General features: G+C 40.6%; 2 protein-coding genes across 2 annotated transcripts in view; one reads left to right on the plus strand and one right to left on the minus strand.

Moving 5' to 3' along the window:
• Positions 1–15997, plus strand: part of loxl2b (lysyl oxidase-like 2b) — a 71694-nt gene extending 55697 nt beyond the window's left edge. Inside the window, exons 10-15 of the mRNA XM_088336880.1 lie at positions 4255–4420; positions 4495–4735; positions 8767–8882; positions 12660–12796; positions 12862–12973; positions 15424–15997. Of these exons, the coding sequence (XP_088193006.1) occupies positions 4255–4420; positions 4495–4735; positions 8767–8882; positions 12660–12796; positions 12862–12973; positions 15424–15494 (843 nt within the window). The 3' untranslated portion in view covers positions 15495–15997. The remainder of the gene's footprint in view (positions 1–4254; positions 4421–4494; positions 4736–8766; positions 8883–12659; positions 12797–12861; positions 12974–15423) is intronic.
• The window catches only part of LOC148366447 (golgin subfamily A member 7-like), a 49194-nt gene that overhangs the window by 1245 nt on the left and 30899 nt on the right, over positions 1–17050 (minus strand). The gene's annotated exons all lie outside the window — the stretch shown is intronic.

A 17050-nucleotide genomic window follows, 5' to 3' on the forward strand; every position in this document is an offset into this window, starting at 1 on the left:
ACGCAATTATAGTACTTTTCAGTTCACCGCTGCACACCACGTGAATGTAAAATTATACGACTGTTTTTTTTAGAATGCCATATTTTGTTTTTCAAGATAAGAGAGGAATGTGATTTATCGACTGTTACTTGTGTGAAGTACAGTCAGGGTTGGGTAGGGTTACTTTAACTGGATTACTTTTAATTACTTTTGGATTATTCCAATACCAAATATGCTAATGAAAGACAAAAGAAACTAAATATGAATAAAAGGACTAAATTTTGTGCAGGCTTGAGGAGTAACAGAATGAGATCAAAGCCAGGAGAGAAAGCTTACCACGTGTTGTGAGTCATCATTTTATTCATATCCGGGCACTCCGGTTTCCTCCCACATTCCAAAAACATGCATTTCAGGTGAATTGGCCGGTCCAAATTGTCCCTAGGTGCGAATGAGCGAGTGAGTTGTCTGTCCCCATGTGCCCTGCGATTGGCTGGCAACCAGTTCAGGGTGTCCCCTGCCCACTGCCCGATGATTGCTGGGATGGGCTCCAGCACCCCCGCGACCCTACTGAGGATAAGCGGTTGCAGCTAATGAGATGAGATGAGTTTCTTTTGTCTTTGATGAGCATATTTGGTATTGGAGTAATCCAAAACTAGTTAAAAGTAATCCAGTTAAAGTAACCCTACCCAACCCTGAGTACAGTATTACATATTATATTGCGGTGCTTTTTAATTTGATAGAGTAGAAACCTTACCTATCTGATTACAAAAAATGACTTATTTTATTTTAGTGTTTCTCTCTTTGATTTTACTATATTTTATGTTGAAATTAATCCTTATAATGGGCAACACTGTCTATATATATGGCGGGTGCCAGTTATTTTTTTCAAATATTAGGATTTTTTTTTCCATTTGTTTCTACTTAAAGAAAAGAAAATGTATTTGATATTGTGAGCATTGTGATTTATTTATTTTTTATATATTTTTTTTAAGTTTTTGTCACGACCAGAACGGAAACCGGACCCAATTGCGTTATGTTTCTTACAAGTTTTATTGTAGGAAAGAGAAAGGGCTGTGTCCACTATCCGGTGTTCGCGGGAAGCAAGTCGCTCTCTTACTCGGATTGTGCTCCGAACGCAGAAGTGGATCTTACGTAGCAAGCGATGGCGGTGTCAGGGACGGAAAAAACAGGTCGGTAGCAGGGACTGGGAGAGCAAGGCGTGGTCGGGGTCGGAAGCGAGTCGTAAGCCAGAACGGGAGAATAGACGTAGTCAAGGGACAAAAGGAGGTCGTAAGCCAGGAAAGGAGAGGAGACCTGGTCGAGGACAAACAGGTCGTAAGCCGGGACGGGAGAACAGACGTGGTCATGATCATAAACGGGTCGAAGCCGGGGACAGACGGGAGCAAAAATGGGACAGGTGGGAGTCAGGGTTGAAAAAGGCTTGCCTAGTATACACTGAGGTTCGCAGACGGACTGACAACAAGGGACTGACAGGGGGCCAATCAGAACCCGCAGCGGTTGGCGCCAAATCACATCAGTAATCATGACAGTTTTTTTCATTTTACTAACAATAATACATCTAAGAAACAATATACGTAAAATTGGCATAAGTATCCTCCAGCGAGGCAAGATATATCATTTTATTTGGGAGTGTTTTTGTTCAGTTTGAGGATTCTGAAACCCTTTTGCTTTCTAAATGATGATCAGATAAGTGTAATTTTCCTTTAATGGGAGGAAATATTTGAGGAAGCTCCTGTATATGTTTAAAACAAATTGCAGATCATTTATGTGGGAATATGTCTTTGACTACCTGTAGGTAGGATTGCCCGCAATCCATTATTAAAAACCCAAAAATTATTTTGTCACAAGAACTATAAAAAAAAAGAACTGAAAATATATTTTACTGGGGCGTTTGTCAGTTACATTAAAGTTCTTTGTTATGTGGAATAGTTTGACTACTATACTTTGTAAATTGTAGTTGTTTCATTTATTGTTTTTCAGGGTTGGGTAGGGTTACTTTAACTTGATTACTTTCGGTTACTGGGCAGCACGGCGGTGCAGTGGTTAGCGCTTGTGCGGCACAGTTCATGTCATGGGAACCTCCTGCGTGGGTTCAAATCCAGCTCCCGGCCTTACTGTACGGAGTTTGTATGTTCTCCCCATGCTTGCGTGGGTTTCCTCCGCTTTCCTCCCACATTCCAAAGACATGCATTTCAGTTGAATTGGCCGGTCCAAATTGTCCCTACGTGTAGATAGATAGATAGATAGATAGATACTTTGTTCATCCCCGAGTGACCGAGCGAGTGAGTTGTCTGTCCCCGTGTGCCCTGCGATTGGCTGGCAACCAGTTCAGGGTGTCCCCTGCCCACTGCCCGATGATTGCTGGGATGGGCTCCAGCACCCCCGCGACCCTACTGAGGATAAGCGTTGCAGCTGATGAGATGAGACTTTCAATGACTTTTGGATTATTCCAACACCAAATATGCTAATAAAAGACAAAAGAAACTAAATATGAATAAAATGATGACTCACAACACGTGGTAAGCTTTCTCTCCTGGCTTTGATCTCTTTGATCTCCGGCAAAACGAACATAAAATGCGACAGAAAAAAAATGAAAATAAATCCAAACAGCTTGCCAACATCATTTTTGCCATTCCATGTATTCCGTTATTCCCCGAGCCTGCACAAAATTTAGTCATTTTATTCAAATTTAGTTTCTTTTGTCTTTTATTAGCATATTTGGTATTGGAGTAATCCAAAAGTAATTGAAAGTAATCCAGTTGAAGTAACCCTACCCAACCCTGTTGTTTTTAATCATAAACCTTGGCCAGGTGAATCTCAGCAAGAAGATTAAAAAAAGATATAGTGATTTGATATCACATATCTGGCACTCTGAAGAACAACTGAAGAACCTAGAGCGTCCCTCAGTGGTTGCAAATTGAAATTGCACTGCAATATAAAAGCAAAGCCTGCTTAACTATGGATGACTAACCCTGCTGTATCTAGAAATTAATGTGTGAATCAATGAATACCTATAAATATGTGCTATATAAATGAATTAACACATATTTACATCACATAATCCCTCAATGTGAACTATTCACAGGTTTAGAACTGTATTTATTTTTTCATTTATTTATCTTGGAACTTTTATATTTTCTGCACTGTATGGCACAATGGCGCACTGCTCGCACATTCTCAGCGCACAAGAAAATCTAGCCAGCGCACAAAAATGAGGGCTCAAAATTACTAATTAAGTCAAAGTTACAGTGCATGAAGGTAAAAATACAGGGGTTCCCCTAACATTGTGTCCTAAATGCGGTATTTTGAAGTCGAGTCGAAGTAGAACGAAGTTGAGTAAAGTTAGTAGAGTTTGTCGAGAACCGGCTTCTTCGGCTCGGCTCACTAAAAGTAACCGGCTCTTTCGGGTCCTAAACGGCTCTTCGGGTTGTTTTTGCTTCTCTAATCCCAACATGACCAAATATTATGTAAAATTATGCACAAAATGACTTAAAAGAATGGGGAATAGAACAAAAAAGAAAAAAATACCAAAATGAAAAAGTAGTGAAAAGCTGAGAAAAAAAGAAACAAAAGGAAGAGAAAAAAAGAAGGAACAATTTAGAAAAAAAGACAGACAAAAGGAAAAGAACGAAATGTAGGAAAAGATAAATAGAGAACAAAAACAAAAAAGTAACAGCTCGGAAAAAATAAACACAATGAGATTTTTTTTTAAGTAATTTTTAAAAAAAGTAGAAAAAATCACGGAAAAATGAAGAAAAAGTTTGTGTTGCATTCAAATAATTTCCAATGATATCAAGTGAATCTTGTTGCCAACATTGTTCTTCCACTAAAAAATGTGATTAAGTACAGTTCTGTATCTTACAACCGACTAAATAAGCCCCCAAAAATGTTAATATTATGCGACAAAATATATCAGGAAATAAAAAAAAATGGATATCTTGTGAAAGAATTGTAAGAACAAACGACGTTTGTAGGGAATCATACATGAGTCAATTCATTCAAAAGAGAAAAATAATTTTGCATTGCCGGAAACTCAGCAAAATGTAACTTGATGTCAAGTTTTGGACATATTTGATAATGACTTAGTTGCCACACGTGGGATTGCTGTTGCTCACTGTTGTTTCAAGCGTTGCTCATTGACTTTGTGTGAACGCTCAGACCCGTGGAAAATTACAGGGAACATTGTTCCTGACCCCTGCCATATACTGTAGTCTGTAAAATACAGTATCTTTTTCAACCTGGTGTCACAAACAGGAGACCTGGCACTGGCAAGGCGATGTGACCACAGACGGTGTGGTAATGAGCGGAGTTCGCTGCTCCGGTACCGAGATGTCCTTGTCCCACTGTCTTCACCACGGAGCCCACCTCAGCTGTGCCAAAGGAGGTGGTCGCAATGGCGCTGGCGTCTCCTGTTCCGAGAGTACGATGGACTCCCTTCTTTTAACCTCTAAATGAGCATCTTCTTAAGACTTGCATCATCTCTGGTTCCTCCAGCGGCCCCCGACCTGGTGCTGAACCCTCAGGCGGTGGAGCAGACCACCTACATGGAGGACAGGCCTATGTTCATGCTGCAGTGCGCCTTCGAGGAGGAGTGCCTGTCGTCCTCCTCCAAAGAGATGCCGGCCAACTCCTACCGCCGACTGCTACGCTTCTCCTCACAGATCCACAACAACGGCCAGTCCGACTTCCGGCCTAAAGCCGATCGGCAGGCTTGGGTGTGGCACGACTGTCATAGGTCAGTTACTAACTACGGGTGAGCTAAAATGGGTTTTGCAGGAAAATCGTAGTTACCGTATTTTCCGCACTATAAGGCGCACCTTCAATGAATGATATATTTTAAAACTTTTTCCATACATAAGGCGCACCGCATTATAAGGCGCTATAAGTGCATGCTGGTTTAAGATCAGGTAATTGTGCAATTTTGTAATTGTAATCCTGTGCAGTCCTTCGAGACATTTTTGTGATTAAGGGCTATTTACGGTAAATACATGTGACTTTATTTGACTACAGTAGAGGATGTAGTTACGTTATGCAACCTCTAGAGGGTGCCGCGCTAAAGGGAATGTCAACAAAACAGTCAGATAGGTCATTCAAACTTTATTGATAACAAACAAGCTTTCCACAACTCCATTCACTCCCAAAATAAATAAACCGCTGTTTTATTATTTTCTCTGAGGTAAAGCATTTTCGTGACACATCTTTAACATCTTTGAACAACATCAAGGCATAACATTTTACTTTTCCTCCATTTAGTCAACACGCAAAAAAATAAAACGTCTGATACTGTTGTGGTAAATTAAAACGTTAGTGCAATCACAATATAGTGACACTCGTAATGTGCAAAAATAACAAGTGCAAAACAATAACAGTAAAGCAATAACATAATAACTGTAAAATGTAAAACGTTGTAGTGGGTTTTACATAATTCACCCATGGAACCATTGTTCAGTTAGCGAGTTCCTAGGGGGACTCTTAATTCTGCCGGCTCGAGCCACTCTCGTGTTCGATTCATTAATGTTAAACTCTCTCGCTGCTGCTCTATTCCCGTGTTCTACTGCGTGACTGATCGACTTGAGTTTAAACTCTGCGTTCTAAGCGTGTCTCTTAATAGGAGCCATTTCAGGGTCTTTATACAAACGCACAAATAATAGCGAATCGTTGTTTAATATTTCCCAGTATGCACGGCGCACTTCTTCTACGCGAAAAATTGAGTCGGTGGCTGCTTCTCTTAGTTTCGAGACCTTGTAATTCAATATCGATCCATATATAAGGCGCACCGGATGAAAAGGCGCATAGTCAGCTTTTTAAAAAAATCAGATTTTATGTGCGCCTTATAGTGCGGAAAATACGGTAATCTTGATTGTGAAGACCCTATTTATTCGTGTTTTTGTGCAAGTACATCTTACATTTCTTTTAAAAGAGCTGAAAGTTTTGCTGCCTGTGATCAATGTTCCCTCTAAGCTGCGTGTGTGCGCAATTTCTTGCGCTGCTATTAAAACCTACCTCTGATTGGTTGGTGCTTTTAAAACAGTAACAATTGTGGTTGGCCAAAACTCCATCACTCGCTACAAAACCTTGAAAAAAAACGCAGTGCTTTGCGGTTTCACAACCGCACTACGTCACATCACGATGTCGATTTTCATCTCATCTCATTAGCTGCATCGCTTATCCTCAGTAGGGTCGCGGGGCTGCTGGAGCCCATCCCAGCAATCATCGGGCAGTGGGCAGGGGACACCCTGAACTGGTTGCCAGCCAATCACAGGGCACACAGGCACGGACAACTCGCTCGCCCATTCACACCTAGGGACAATTTGGACCGGCCAATCCACCTGAAATGCATGTCTTTGGAATGTGGGAGGAAACCGGAGTGCCCGGAGTAAACCCACGCAAGCACGGGGAGAACATACAAACTCCGCACAGTAAGTCCGGTAGCTGGATTTGAACCCACACGCGCTAGCCACTGCGCCACCGTGCTGCCCGCGATGTCGATCCGATTTTGGTTAATCGAGCAGCCCTAACGTGATGTGTAGAAACAAATGTTCAAACTTCTGACTTCGACTTCGGACCGCCGCCCCCCCTACCGCCCCCTTCTTCCTCACCGCCCCCCAGGTACCGCCCACTTTGGGAACCACTGGGTTAAACTATCGTTACATCATTTACTGTGCACAGTCGTACGGTTGTGTACGGGAGCCCACCCCTGATTCATCAGAGATAAGGCAAGGAAAGAGAAGAAGAACATCCTATAAACGCCTAAATATTTCTACACATGTGTTCGGTTTTCATTTCGCTCTTTCGAATCGAAAAATTCTGTTTTTCCAAAGGTGTTTTCAGCAGACAGTTGGTCCCTTAATGGTTGTAGTCTACGTTCAGGGTTGGGTAGGGTCACTTTAACTCGATTACTTTCAATTACTTTTAGATTACTCCAATACCAAAATATTGATGTCTTCTCTCCTTATTTTGAGTGTCTTCAAAACATCAAACCTATCGTTTGATCCTTCGAGCCAGATATCAACCAGCAACCTAAATTCGTCAGTATTGTAAACAAAGCTGAAGATAATAAATACAAACAAAGCACACACACACTGATTCCTTCGCTAAAGAATAACCAATCGATGATCGGGACGATCCTTGAGAGTAAGGAAGCGGTTAAAGCAACAAAGACTTCCAAGGACATGACAGTCCCTGCTAGTTTTAAAATATGTTTTAATTTTAATGCCCCATCTGCATCCACCCAGAAACTCCACTCTACCAGCTCTTCACATCACACCAAAGGTGCATGATTCATTTTTTCTACACATGTTTATCTATTTATGACGTTATCTAATCATATACATGTATTTTACATATCAGTATTACTCGCTATATACCATTATCTTATTTTTTTTTCGGAGTATTGGATGGATGCATTTATTGATTACCATATCTCCCTGCCATAAGGTAATTATAACGTTTTAATCAGGGTTGGGTAGGGTTACTTTAACTTGATTACCGGTACTTTCAATGACTTTTGGATGACTCCAATACCAAATATGCTAATAAAAGACAAAAGAAACTAAATATGAATAAAATGATGACTCACAACACGTGGTAAGCTTTCTCTCCTGGATTTGATTTCTTTGATCTCCGGCAAAACTAACATAAAATGCCACATAAATCCAAACAGCTTGCCAACATCATTTTTGTCGTTCCATGTATTCCAAGCCTGCACAAAATTTAGTCATTTTATTCATATTTAGTTTATTTTGTCCTTTATTAGCATATTTGGTATCGGAGTCATCCAAAAGTCATTGAAAGTAATCCATTTAAAGCACAGGTGTCAAACTGGCGGCCCGCGGGCCAAATCAGGCCCGCTAAGGGATTGAATCTGGCCCGCGAGACAAGACTCAGAGAGGCACAAGAGAAAAACAAGCTGCAGGTTGAAACATGTCAACTTGATGTTGCCAAAGCCAGGTGCCTCGAACAAAGACGCCGTACTTGTATTTCTTTCTTTCTGTCTCTCTCTCTCTTTTCCACCCCTTTACTCCCACTCTCTGTCTCTGTCTCTTTCACTCTCTGTGTCTCTATTTTTCTCTTGCTTTGTTGCTCTTTGTTTTTTTCTCTCTCTGTGTCTTTCTAACTTCTTTTGCTCTAACTTCCTTTTTTCCTTTTCTCTCTTTTCTCTTTCTCTCTCCCTACCCTTCACACTTTCTTTTCTCTTTTCTCTCTTTCTTCTGTCTTTCTTTTTCTCTTTGGATTTCTTTCTTCCTCTCCCTTTCTTTTTCCCCTCTCTCAAGACTTTTTATCTCTTTTGTTTCTCACGCTCTCTCCCTCTCTCTCACTTTTTCTTTCTTTTTCCTGCCCTCTCTCCTTTTCCCTCCCTCTTTCTCTTATTTCTTTATCTCTCTTTTTGTTTCTCTTTAATCCACTAGTCCGGCCCCCGACAGAATGTTTGTTCTATCGTGTGGCCCCCGAGTTAAAATGAGTTTGACACCCCTGATTTAAAGTAACCCTACCCCACCCTGTCTACGTTATGATATTATAAGCTATTTCAAAGTTATTCAGATTCTGCTTGATGTCTACAAAAACAATTTTGTATTCCAGAATTCGATGTTTATATGTGCCGTCAGGTTCTTGTGGCCCTAGATTGACCTGAAATTGGAAGCCGGAGTGCACAATTTGCACTAGATCTTCCTTCTTTTTCAAAAGTCCCACCCCCGGCTTTGTTTTGTTTACGTCTATGGGGTGTTAAAGTTTTGTTTTCAAAAGCTTTTGTTCGTGTGTCGTTAGGCATTACCACAGCATGGAAGTGTTTACTACCTACGACCTCTTCAGTCTCAACGGAACCAAAGTGGCGGAAGGACACAAAGCCAGTTTTTGTCTGGAGGACTCGGAGTGCGATGAAGGTAGGCTCCCCTCTCGAAACGTTTCACGATTAAACTTGAGATCGGAGCTGCATCAAATTATCCTTTGGGTTTACAATTAAGGTTTTGATTGCTGTATTTTTCTGACTATAAGTCACTCTGGATTATAGGTCGCACCAGCCAAAAAATGCATAATTAGGAAGGTAAAAACATATAAGTCGCATTTTTGGGGGAAATATACTTGATAAAACACCAAAAACATATATGTCCAAAGATAGATAGATAGATAGATAGATAGATAGATAGATAGATAGATAGATAGATAGATAGATAGATAGATAGATGGATGGATGGATGGATGGATGGATGGATGGATGGATGGATGGATGGATGGATGGATGGATGGATGGATGGATGGATGGATGGATGGATGGATGGATGGATGGATGGATGGATGGATGGATGGATAGATAGATAGATAGATAGATAGATAGATAGATGGATACTTTATTCATCCCCGTAGGGAAATTCACACTTCCAGCAGTCTACCCCGTTGTTTATTAACAGATTAACATGATGCCCTAGGGCTGCTTGTAGCGGAGTGGATGACGTCACACTAGTCCAAAAGTTCGACATCCCTGCGGCAGATGGAAATCTTTTCTTTGTGAAAATCCAGGGATACACCACCTCGTGTTAGCAAGTCCGCCTCCTCTCCGATTCCCCCCGGCTTTCGTGTCTCTGTTTAGCGGCGTTGAAGCCGGGTAGCTCCGAGTGGCTACACGTTAGCGTCCGGAATGCTAAACGTGAGCCACGTTTCCGCAAAACACAGCAACTGCGCTCCCTGTGCGCTTCGATGTTTTCCACCAGCACTCGATGATCTTATTTGGTCGTGAGTTCGCATTTACCATGATTACGGATGGTACCGAAGACTTATAACGCCGCTAGCCGCTTCGCTAGCGCGGCTCTTCTTCCACGATAGGCCCCTTCATCACGCCGGCACGAGAATTCTTCAGGGCAAGGAGTTGATTCCTTGAATGCATGCATTTTTGTGCGCTAAAACTCATGTCCGTAGGATAGAAGTAATCCATAGTGTAGTTGTCAAAACGGGAAGAAAAAAACACCGAAGATAGGAGCAGACAATAAAACAATAGGGCAGCTGCTGGTAAAGGCAGCCGCTCGTGGCAGCGCCGCTTTGAGAGATATACAGATATGCAGGGCATCAGTGGCTCAGGCGGTAGAGCACTCGTCTTGGGATCAAGGGATCCCAGTTCGAATCTCGGCTCGTCCGTGTTACATGTCGAAGTGTCCTTGGGTAAGACACTGAACCCCTAATACCCCTAATAAGCAGGTTAGCGCCTTACATGGCTGCAAGGCCGCAATTGGGAAATGTGGAGCACATTTGGGAAGTCATTGACTTGAAAAGCGCTATATAAATGCAGATCATTTTATTTCATTTCATACAAGATACAAACTCTCTGTTGGCAGAATTACTCAGATGAAAACACTCATTTAGGTTTTAATCTACCTAGCGAATTAAACGTGCACGACCGTGCAGCCATCTTCCCCCAATTCTCGGCCGTACACGCTCAGAAGGCGTTTATTTTCTTGACGCGTGAACAGGAAATGAAGTCACACACAAGCGCAACTTCACAATAAAAGGAAATACAATTGAGAAACCTATTTACAAAGAAAATGGAATCCGACTGATCTTTGAAACGTGACCATGTGTATGTGTGTGATGATGGTTTTTATATTCCTAAATGTAAAAACAGGTTAGTTCCATAGCATGAAAGTCTTGAAGCGTATCTTCCAAAAGAATTTCTGCCCTGAAGTTGTTCCCTACCCTGTTCTCCGTGCAATTTCAAAATCCATGAATGTCCTCTCTCCTTATTTTGAGTGTCTTGTTTGTAAACTTATCAGAGGTCTCAGGACAAGGTTGCCGCGGATCCATGAAAAGTCTTAAAAGCCATTGATTTCATTATATTGGAATATACAATGTAAATCCCATCTCATCTCATCTCATTAGCTGCACCGCGGGGGTGCTGGAGCCCATCCGAACAATCATCAGGCAGTGGGCAGGGGACACCCTGAACTGGTTGCCAGCCAATCGCAGGGCACACAGGGACAACTCGCTCGCTCATTCACACCTAGGGACAATTTGAACCGGCCAATCCACCTGAAATGCATGTCGCTGGAATGTGGGAGGAAACCGGAGTGCCCGGAGGAAACCCACGCAAGCACGGGGAGAACATACAAACTCCGCACAGTAAGTCCGGTAGCTGGATTTGAACCCACACAGGAGGTTCCCAAGACCTGAAAACTGTGCCGCACATGCGCTAACCACTGCGCCGCCGTCTAGTTCATCTGAACTAGAAAGATTTCGTAAAAATGCTTCATGAATGTAGCAGTAGATTTGGGGAATGAGTAGTTATCTTGCAGTTTAATTGAGAATCCATGATGTACTGTGATCATCCTATTATTTTAGTTTCCATGTCTAAAATGTTGTAGACAAATTACCTCATGTGCAGTCCCTTCTCAAGGTTTCTTCATGTTCCTCATGGTTTTTGAGTTTTTCCTTGCCTTCATGTAGGTTTTAGATCAGGAGATGGTGTCATAATAGTTTGTGCCTTGCAATAATCTGTGTTCTGTGCGGCCCTTTGAGGCTCCTTGATATTAAGGGCATCACAAATAAAGATTACTTGACTTGAGGTTTTTGAGTTTTCCCTTTCCCTCAGGTAGGTTTTAGATCAGGGGATGGTGTCATAATCGACTGTAGTTTGCAAAAATCTGCGGTCTGTGCAGCCATTTCACACTCCTTGTGATTGAGGGTGTCACAGATGAACATGAATCGGCTTGAGGTTTTTGAGTTTTTCCTTGCCCTCATGTAGGTTTTAGATCAAGGGATGCTGTCATAAGAGTCTATGCAGCCCTTTGAGGCTCCTTGTGATTAAGCGCGTCACAAATAGAGATTACTTGACTTGAGGTTTATGAGTTTTTCCTTGCCCTCATGTAGGTTTTAGATCAGGGGATGGTTTCATAACAGTCTGTGATCTGTGCAGCCCTTTGAGACTCCTTGTGATTAAGGACGTCACAAATAAACATGACTTGACTTGAGGTTTTTGCGTTTTTCCTTGCCCTCATGTAGGTTTCAGATCATGGGACGATGTCATAACAGTCTGTGGTCTGTGCAGCCCTTTGAGACTCTTTGTGATTAAGGGTGTCACAAATAAACATGACATGACTTGAGGTTTTTGCGTTTTTCCTTGCCCTCATGTAGGTTTTAGATCAGGGGACGGTATCATAACAGTCTGTGGTCTGTGCATATCTTTGAGACTCCTTGTGATTAAGGGTGTCACAAATAAATATGACTTGAGGTTTTTGCGTTTTTCCTTGCCCTCATGTAGGTTTTAGATCAGGGGACGGTGTCATAACAGTCTGTGGTCTTTGCAGCCCTTTGAGACTCCTTGTGATTAAGGGTGTCACAGATAAAAATGACTTGACTTGAGGTTTTTGCGTTTTTCCTTGCCCTCATGTATGTTTTAGATCAGGGGATGGTGTCATCAAAATCTGTGCATCCCTTTGAGACTCCTTGTGATTAAGGGTGTCACAAATAAGCATGACTTGACTATGTGATTTTTTTAAGAGAAATATTCAAAATTGCTTTTTATTCATGCAGTGTTTTTTTTTGTTTTGTTTCAATCGTGGGTTTTTTTGTCGAGGGACGATTTTAACTCGCCTTCAACCGCAGGAACCCTTCAGAACACAAAATGAGCTTTTCTACGACCTCAAGCTGCCTTTTCGTTCGTTGTCTTTCGGCAGGCATCGAAAAACGATACGAATGTGACAATTTCGGCGAGCAGGGCATCACCGTGGGCTGCTGGGACACCTACAGACACGACATCGATTGCCAGTGGATTGACATCACCGACGTGGCGCCGGGGGATTATATTTTCCAGGTACGCGCTCCGCTAACGCAATCTCGTCGGATTAAAAACTAATCCAGCCCCTATCCCTTTTGCAGATCATGATCAATCCCAGCTACGAAGTGCCAGAGTCGGATTACTCCAATAACCTTTTGAAATGCCGGTGTCGATACGACGGTCATCGTGTGTGGATGTACAGTTGTCACAACGGTAAGGTACCAGAATCTTCGGGATTTTGTCAAATTCTGATGATATCGTCGACTTCGGTTTTCCTTAGTCCTTTTTTAATGACTATATTTGGGGGGATTATAAATGATAAATGCATTTATATAGCGCTTTCCAAGTCAATGAAGATCTTTACAATGTGCTTCACACTTACCCATTCACACACACACTCACACAAAATAGAGAGTCAGCCATGCAAGGCGCCTACCTGCTTATTGGGGGCATTAGGGATTGAGTGTCTTGACATATAACCCAGAGGAGCCGGGAATCGAACCTGTGACATCCTGATCCCAAATCGAGCGCTCTACATCCTGAGGTAATGCCTATTTTGTCTTAATGACCAGTTTTATTGATTTTTTTGTTTTTTTCCTGTTTTGCCGAATATTTTTCTTCTCGGTTTCATATATGTGTTTTTTCTTTTTTTATTGGAAACAAATATTGTTATTTTTCAGTTTTTTTAAAACTATTATTTTGTTTTCCTGTCGTTTTCAAGAATATTTCTTCTGTTTCTCTTTCATCAGGGGAGGGTTTGTTCTTTTTTTTATCTGGGTTTCGGGATATTTTTATTTGATTTACCAGTATTTCTTGACTGATTTTGAGAATATTTTTTTCAGCTTTACAGGATAATAGCATTATTGTTTTTCTATTTTCTGGTGTTCTATTTTTATGTTCTTGGGGTGAACAAATGTGTTTTCTGTTTTTCCGAAATTTCTTTCACGGTTTTCTGAAAAAAATTCTGGTTTTCAGAATAGTTGCTGCTGTTTTACAAGGAGACAGTCTTTTAGTTTTTTCTGAATATTGCTTATAAGTATGTGTATATATATATATATATATATATATATATATATGTGTGTGTGTGTGTGTGTGTGTGTGTGTGTGTGTGTGTGTGTGTGTGTGTGTATTTTTTTTATTTTTTTGTTTTTTTGCTAAATATTTTTCTTTTGGGTTTCATTTTTTGTACTGGAAATAAAATTATTTTTTTCAGTTTTTTTACAAAAACTTTTCTTTTTTTCTGAATATTTCTTCGGATTTTTATTATGTGGGTTTCGGGATATATATACTTTTTTTTATTTACCAGTATGTCTTTTTTTTTTTTTGAGAATATTTTTTAGCTTTACAGTAAAACGGCATTCTTGTTTTTCACGTCTGTTTTTTTTTTTTAATGTTTTTTTTTTCTTTTGGGGGGAAACAAATGTTTTTTCAGCTTTTTATTGTTTTACAAGGAGAGTTTTTTTGTTTTTCCGAAGACTTCCCCCCCCCCTGTTTTCTGGAATATTTTACTTCTCAGTTTCGTATACTTTTTTTTTGTTTTCTAACTGAAAATTAATGCTGGTTTTATTTTCAATTTTTTAGAACTTTTTTTTTTATCAGAATAACTGAATTCTTTTTTTTCTGAATATTTCTTGATTTATTTCTTGATTTTTTTTTGTTGAGGGGTATGCTAATGTGAGTTTCAGGATATTTGGGGGATTTTGAGAATATTAATATTTCTTTTCTGTTTTTGAAAATATTTTTCATCTTTACAATAAAACAGCATTCTTGATCTTTTTAAAAAAAATTATCTTCTTTTTTAAAAAATATTTTTCAGAATACTTTTCAAGGTTTTTCTGAATGTACTTTGTTTTTTTGGTTCTGTTTTACAAGGACACAGTTTTCTTGTTTTTGGGAATATATATATATATATATGTTTGTGTTGGAGGAGGACACTCGTTTTCTTTTTTCCGTTTTACACACAGATTATTTCCGTGTTTTTTCAGTTTTTTCTTTTTCTTTATGGTTTTCTTTTTTTTTACCTCTTTGCCGAGAATTAATGCTTTTCTCTGTTTGTTTTTCTTATATTTTTTCATGTTTTTTTTTTTTTTTTCTCACAGAAAGTCAGTTTTCTCGTTTTTCTGAAAATATTTTCCTTTTTGGGGGGTGTATTTGTATTTGTTTTGAACGGTAGGTTACATTCTGACAACAAGGGAAAAAAAACTGAAATTAGGAACAAATACTACAAAAAAAAATCATTTTGAAACTCAAAAGTGTTTTTATGTCGTAAAGTGAATGCCATACACTTCTCTCCATTCCCTCCAAAGTGGACAGAATTTAGATATCACATAATTAAGACAGGGCAGCGCGGCGGAGCAGTGGGTAGCGCGTGTGCGGCACAGTCCCAAGGTCTTGTGTGGGTTCAAATCCAGCTACAAACTTCCTGTGCGGAGTTTGAATGTTCTCCCCGTGCTTGAGTGAATGAGCGAGCCAGTTGTCTGTCCCTGTGTGCCCTGCGATTGGCTGGCAACCAGTTCAGGGTGTCCCCTGCCCACTGGCCGATGATTGCTGGGATGGGCTCCAGCACCCCCGCGACCCTACTGTGGATAAGCGGTGCAGCTAATGAGATGAGATGACATAATTACGACAGTATTGATTTCAAAATGTCTTTTTTTCTTTGCCAGGCGGTTCCTTAAGCGCCGAGTCGGAGCAGACGTTCCCCGGCCTCCTCAACAATCAGGTGACCCACAGGTAAAAAGCTCTTCAAAAAGGAGAACATCCCTCCAAAGCCCACGTCTCCATCTGCACCACCTCCACCTCCGGGTTCCAAAAGACATCGCTCCACCATCAAGCGGAACACACTTGCGCTAATTCCATCCCAATTCTTATTCGAATCCCGCTTAACGACGTGAAGATGTTACAAAACCGGAGAAGAAAATCAGTGGAATCTCAAAAGTGTTGTGGACTCAAACGTCTCCCTATTTAAAGACTCAACTGTGGACGGGTGTGGTTCCTCTTTCGTTGTAACCGTTTAATCAGGGTTCGCTTGCTTGTTTTAAAACCTGATTTGTACAATGGTGTGTGTGAAGTTCATGTTATTGTACTTTTTATTACTATGGTGCTATCGTACTGGCTCTCTGTTTTCTGAGGGTACAGTTAGGGTTCTACAAGCTATATGATGTATACTGGCTGTATACTTGAACAAAGATAGAATATTTGCGTTATTTGTCTAAAAACAATAAAGATACGGAGCAGAAAAAAGAATTCTCTCTCTTTTCTTAATGTTTACCTAATAGAAGGTCCATTTCTTATTTAATTTGGACTCACGGGAATGGTATTAAAACGTAGCTTTCAATTTCTTACATCGGCCGCTAGAGAGCAGCAGTCACAAAGTTAACACTGAATTGGCGTAAGCCATAAAATGCTACGATACTGACCTCGTGCGGTAACAAGTATTACTACACCCAAATTAGAATCGTCTATTGTGTATATCAGGGGTGTCAAACTCATTTTAACTCGGGGGCCACACGATAGAACAAACATTCTGTCGGGGGCCGGACTAATAGATTAAAGAGAAAGCAAAAGAGATAAATAAATAAGAGAAAGAGGAGACTCTTTGTGATTAAGGGCTATACAAATAAAAATAACTTGACTTGAAAAGGAGAGAGGGCGGGCGAGAGCGTGAGAAACAAAAGATAAAAAGACGTGAAAGAGGGGGGAAAGAAAGGGAGAGGAAGAAAGACATCCAAAGAGAAATAGAAAGACAGAAGGAGAGAAAAGAGAGAAGAAAGCGCAAAGGGTATGAAGAGAGAAAGAGAAAAGGAAAAAAGGAAGTTAGAGCAAAAGAGGTTTAAAAGACACAAAGAAAGAGACAAAGAGCAACAAAGGAAGAGAAAAAGAGAGACAGAGTGAAAGAGACAGAGTGGGAGAAAAGGGGTGGAAAAGAGAGAGAGATGAATACAAGTACAGTGTCTTTGTTCGAGGCACCTGGCTTTGGCAACATCAAGATAACACAGCTCAACCTGCAGCTTGTTTTTCTCTTGCGCTTCTCTGAATGTTGTCTCGCAGGCCGGATTCATTCCCTTAGCGGGCCTGATCTGGCCCGCGGGCCGCCTGTTTGTTTGTGGTTTATATATATATATATATATATATATATATATATATAAATATATAAATGACACCCTATTCTGAAGTATCTATTTTTTGCCTTAAGGGACAGTGTGTATCATTTGACCAATAGATGTCAGAGTATTATCTAGTGACTCCAAAAAAAAGAGTGCTATAAAGCACATAAAAGAATACAAACTACGG

Source organism: Urocampus carinirostris, chromosome 5 (assembly GCF_059441175.1).
Source record: "Urocampus carinirostris isolate Australia breed hairy pipefish chromosome 5, RoL_Ucar_1.0, whole genome shotgun sequence".
In the NCBI taxonomy this organism is placed as follows: domain Eukaryota; kingdom Metazoa; phylum Chordata; class Actinopteri; order Syngnathiformes; family Syngnathidae; genus Urocampus; species Urocampus carinirostris.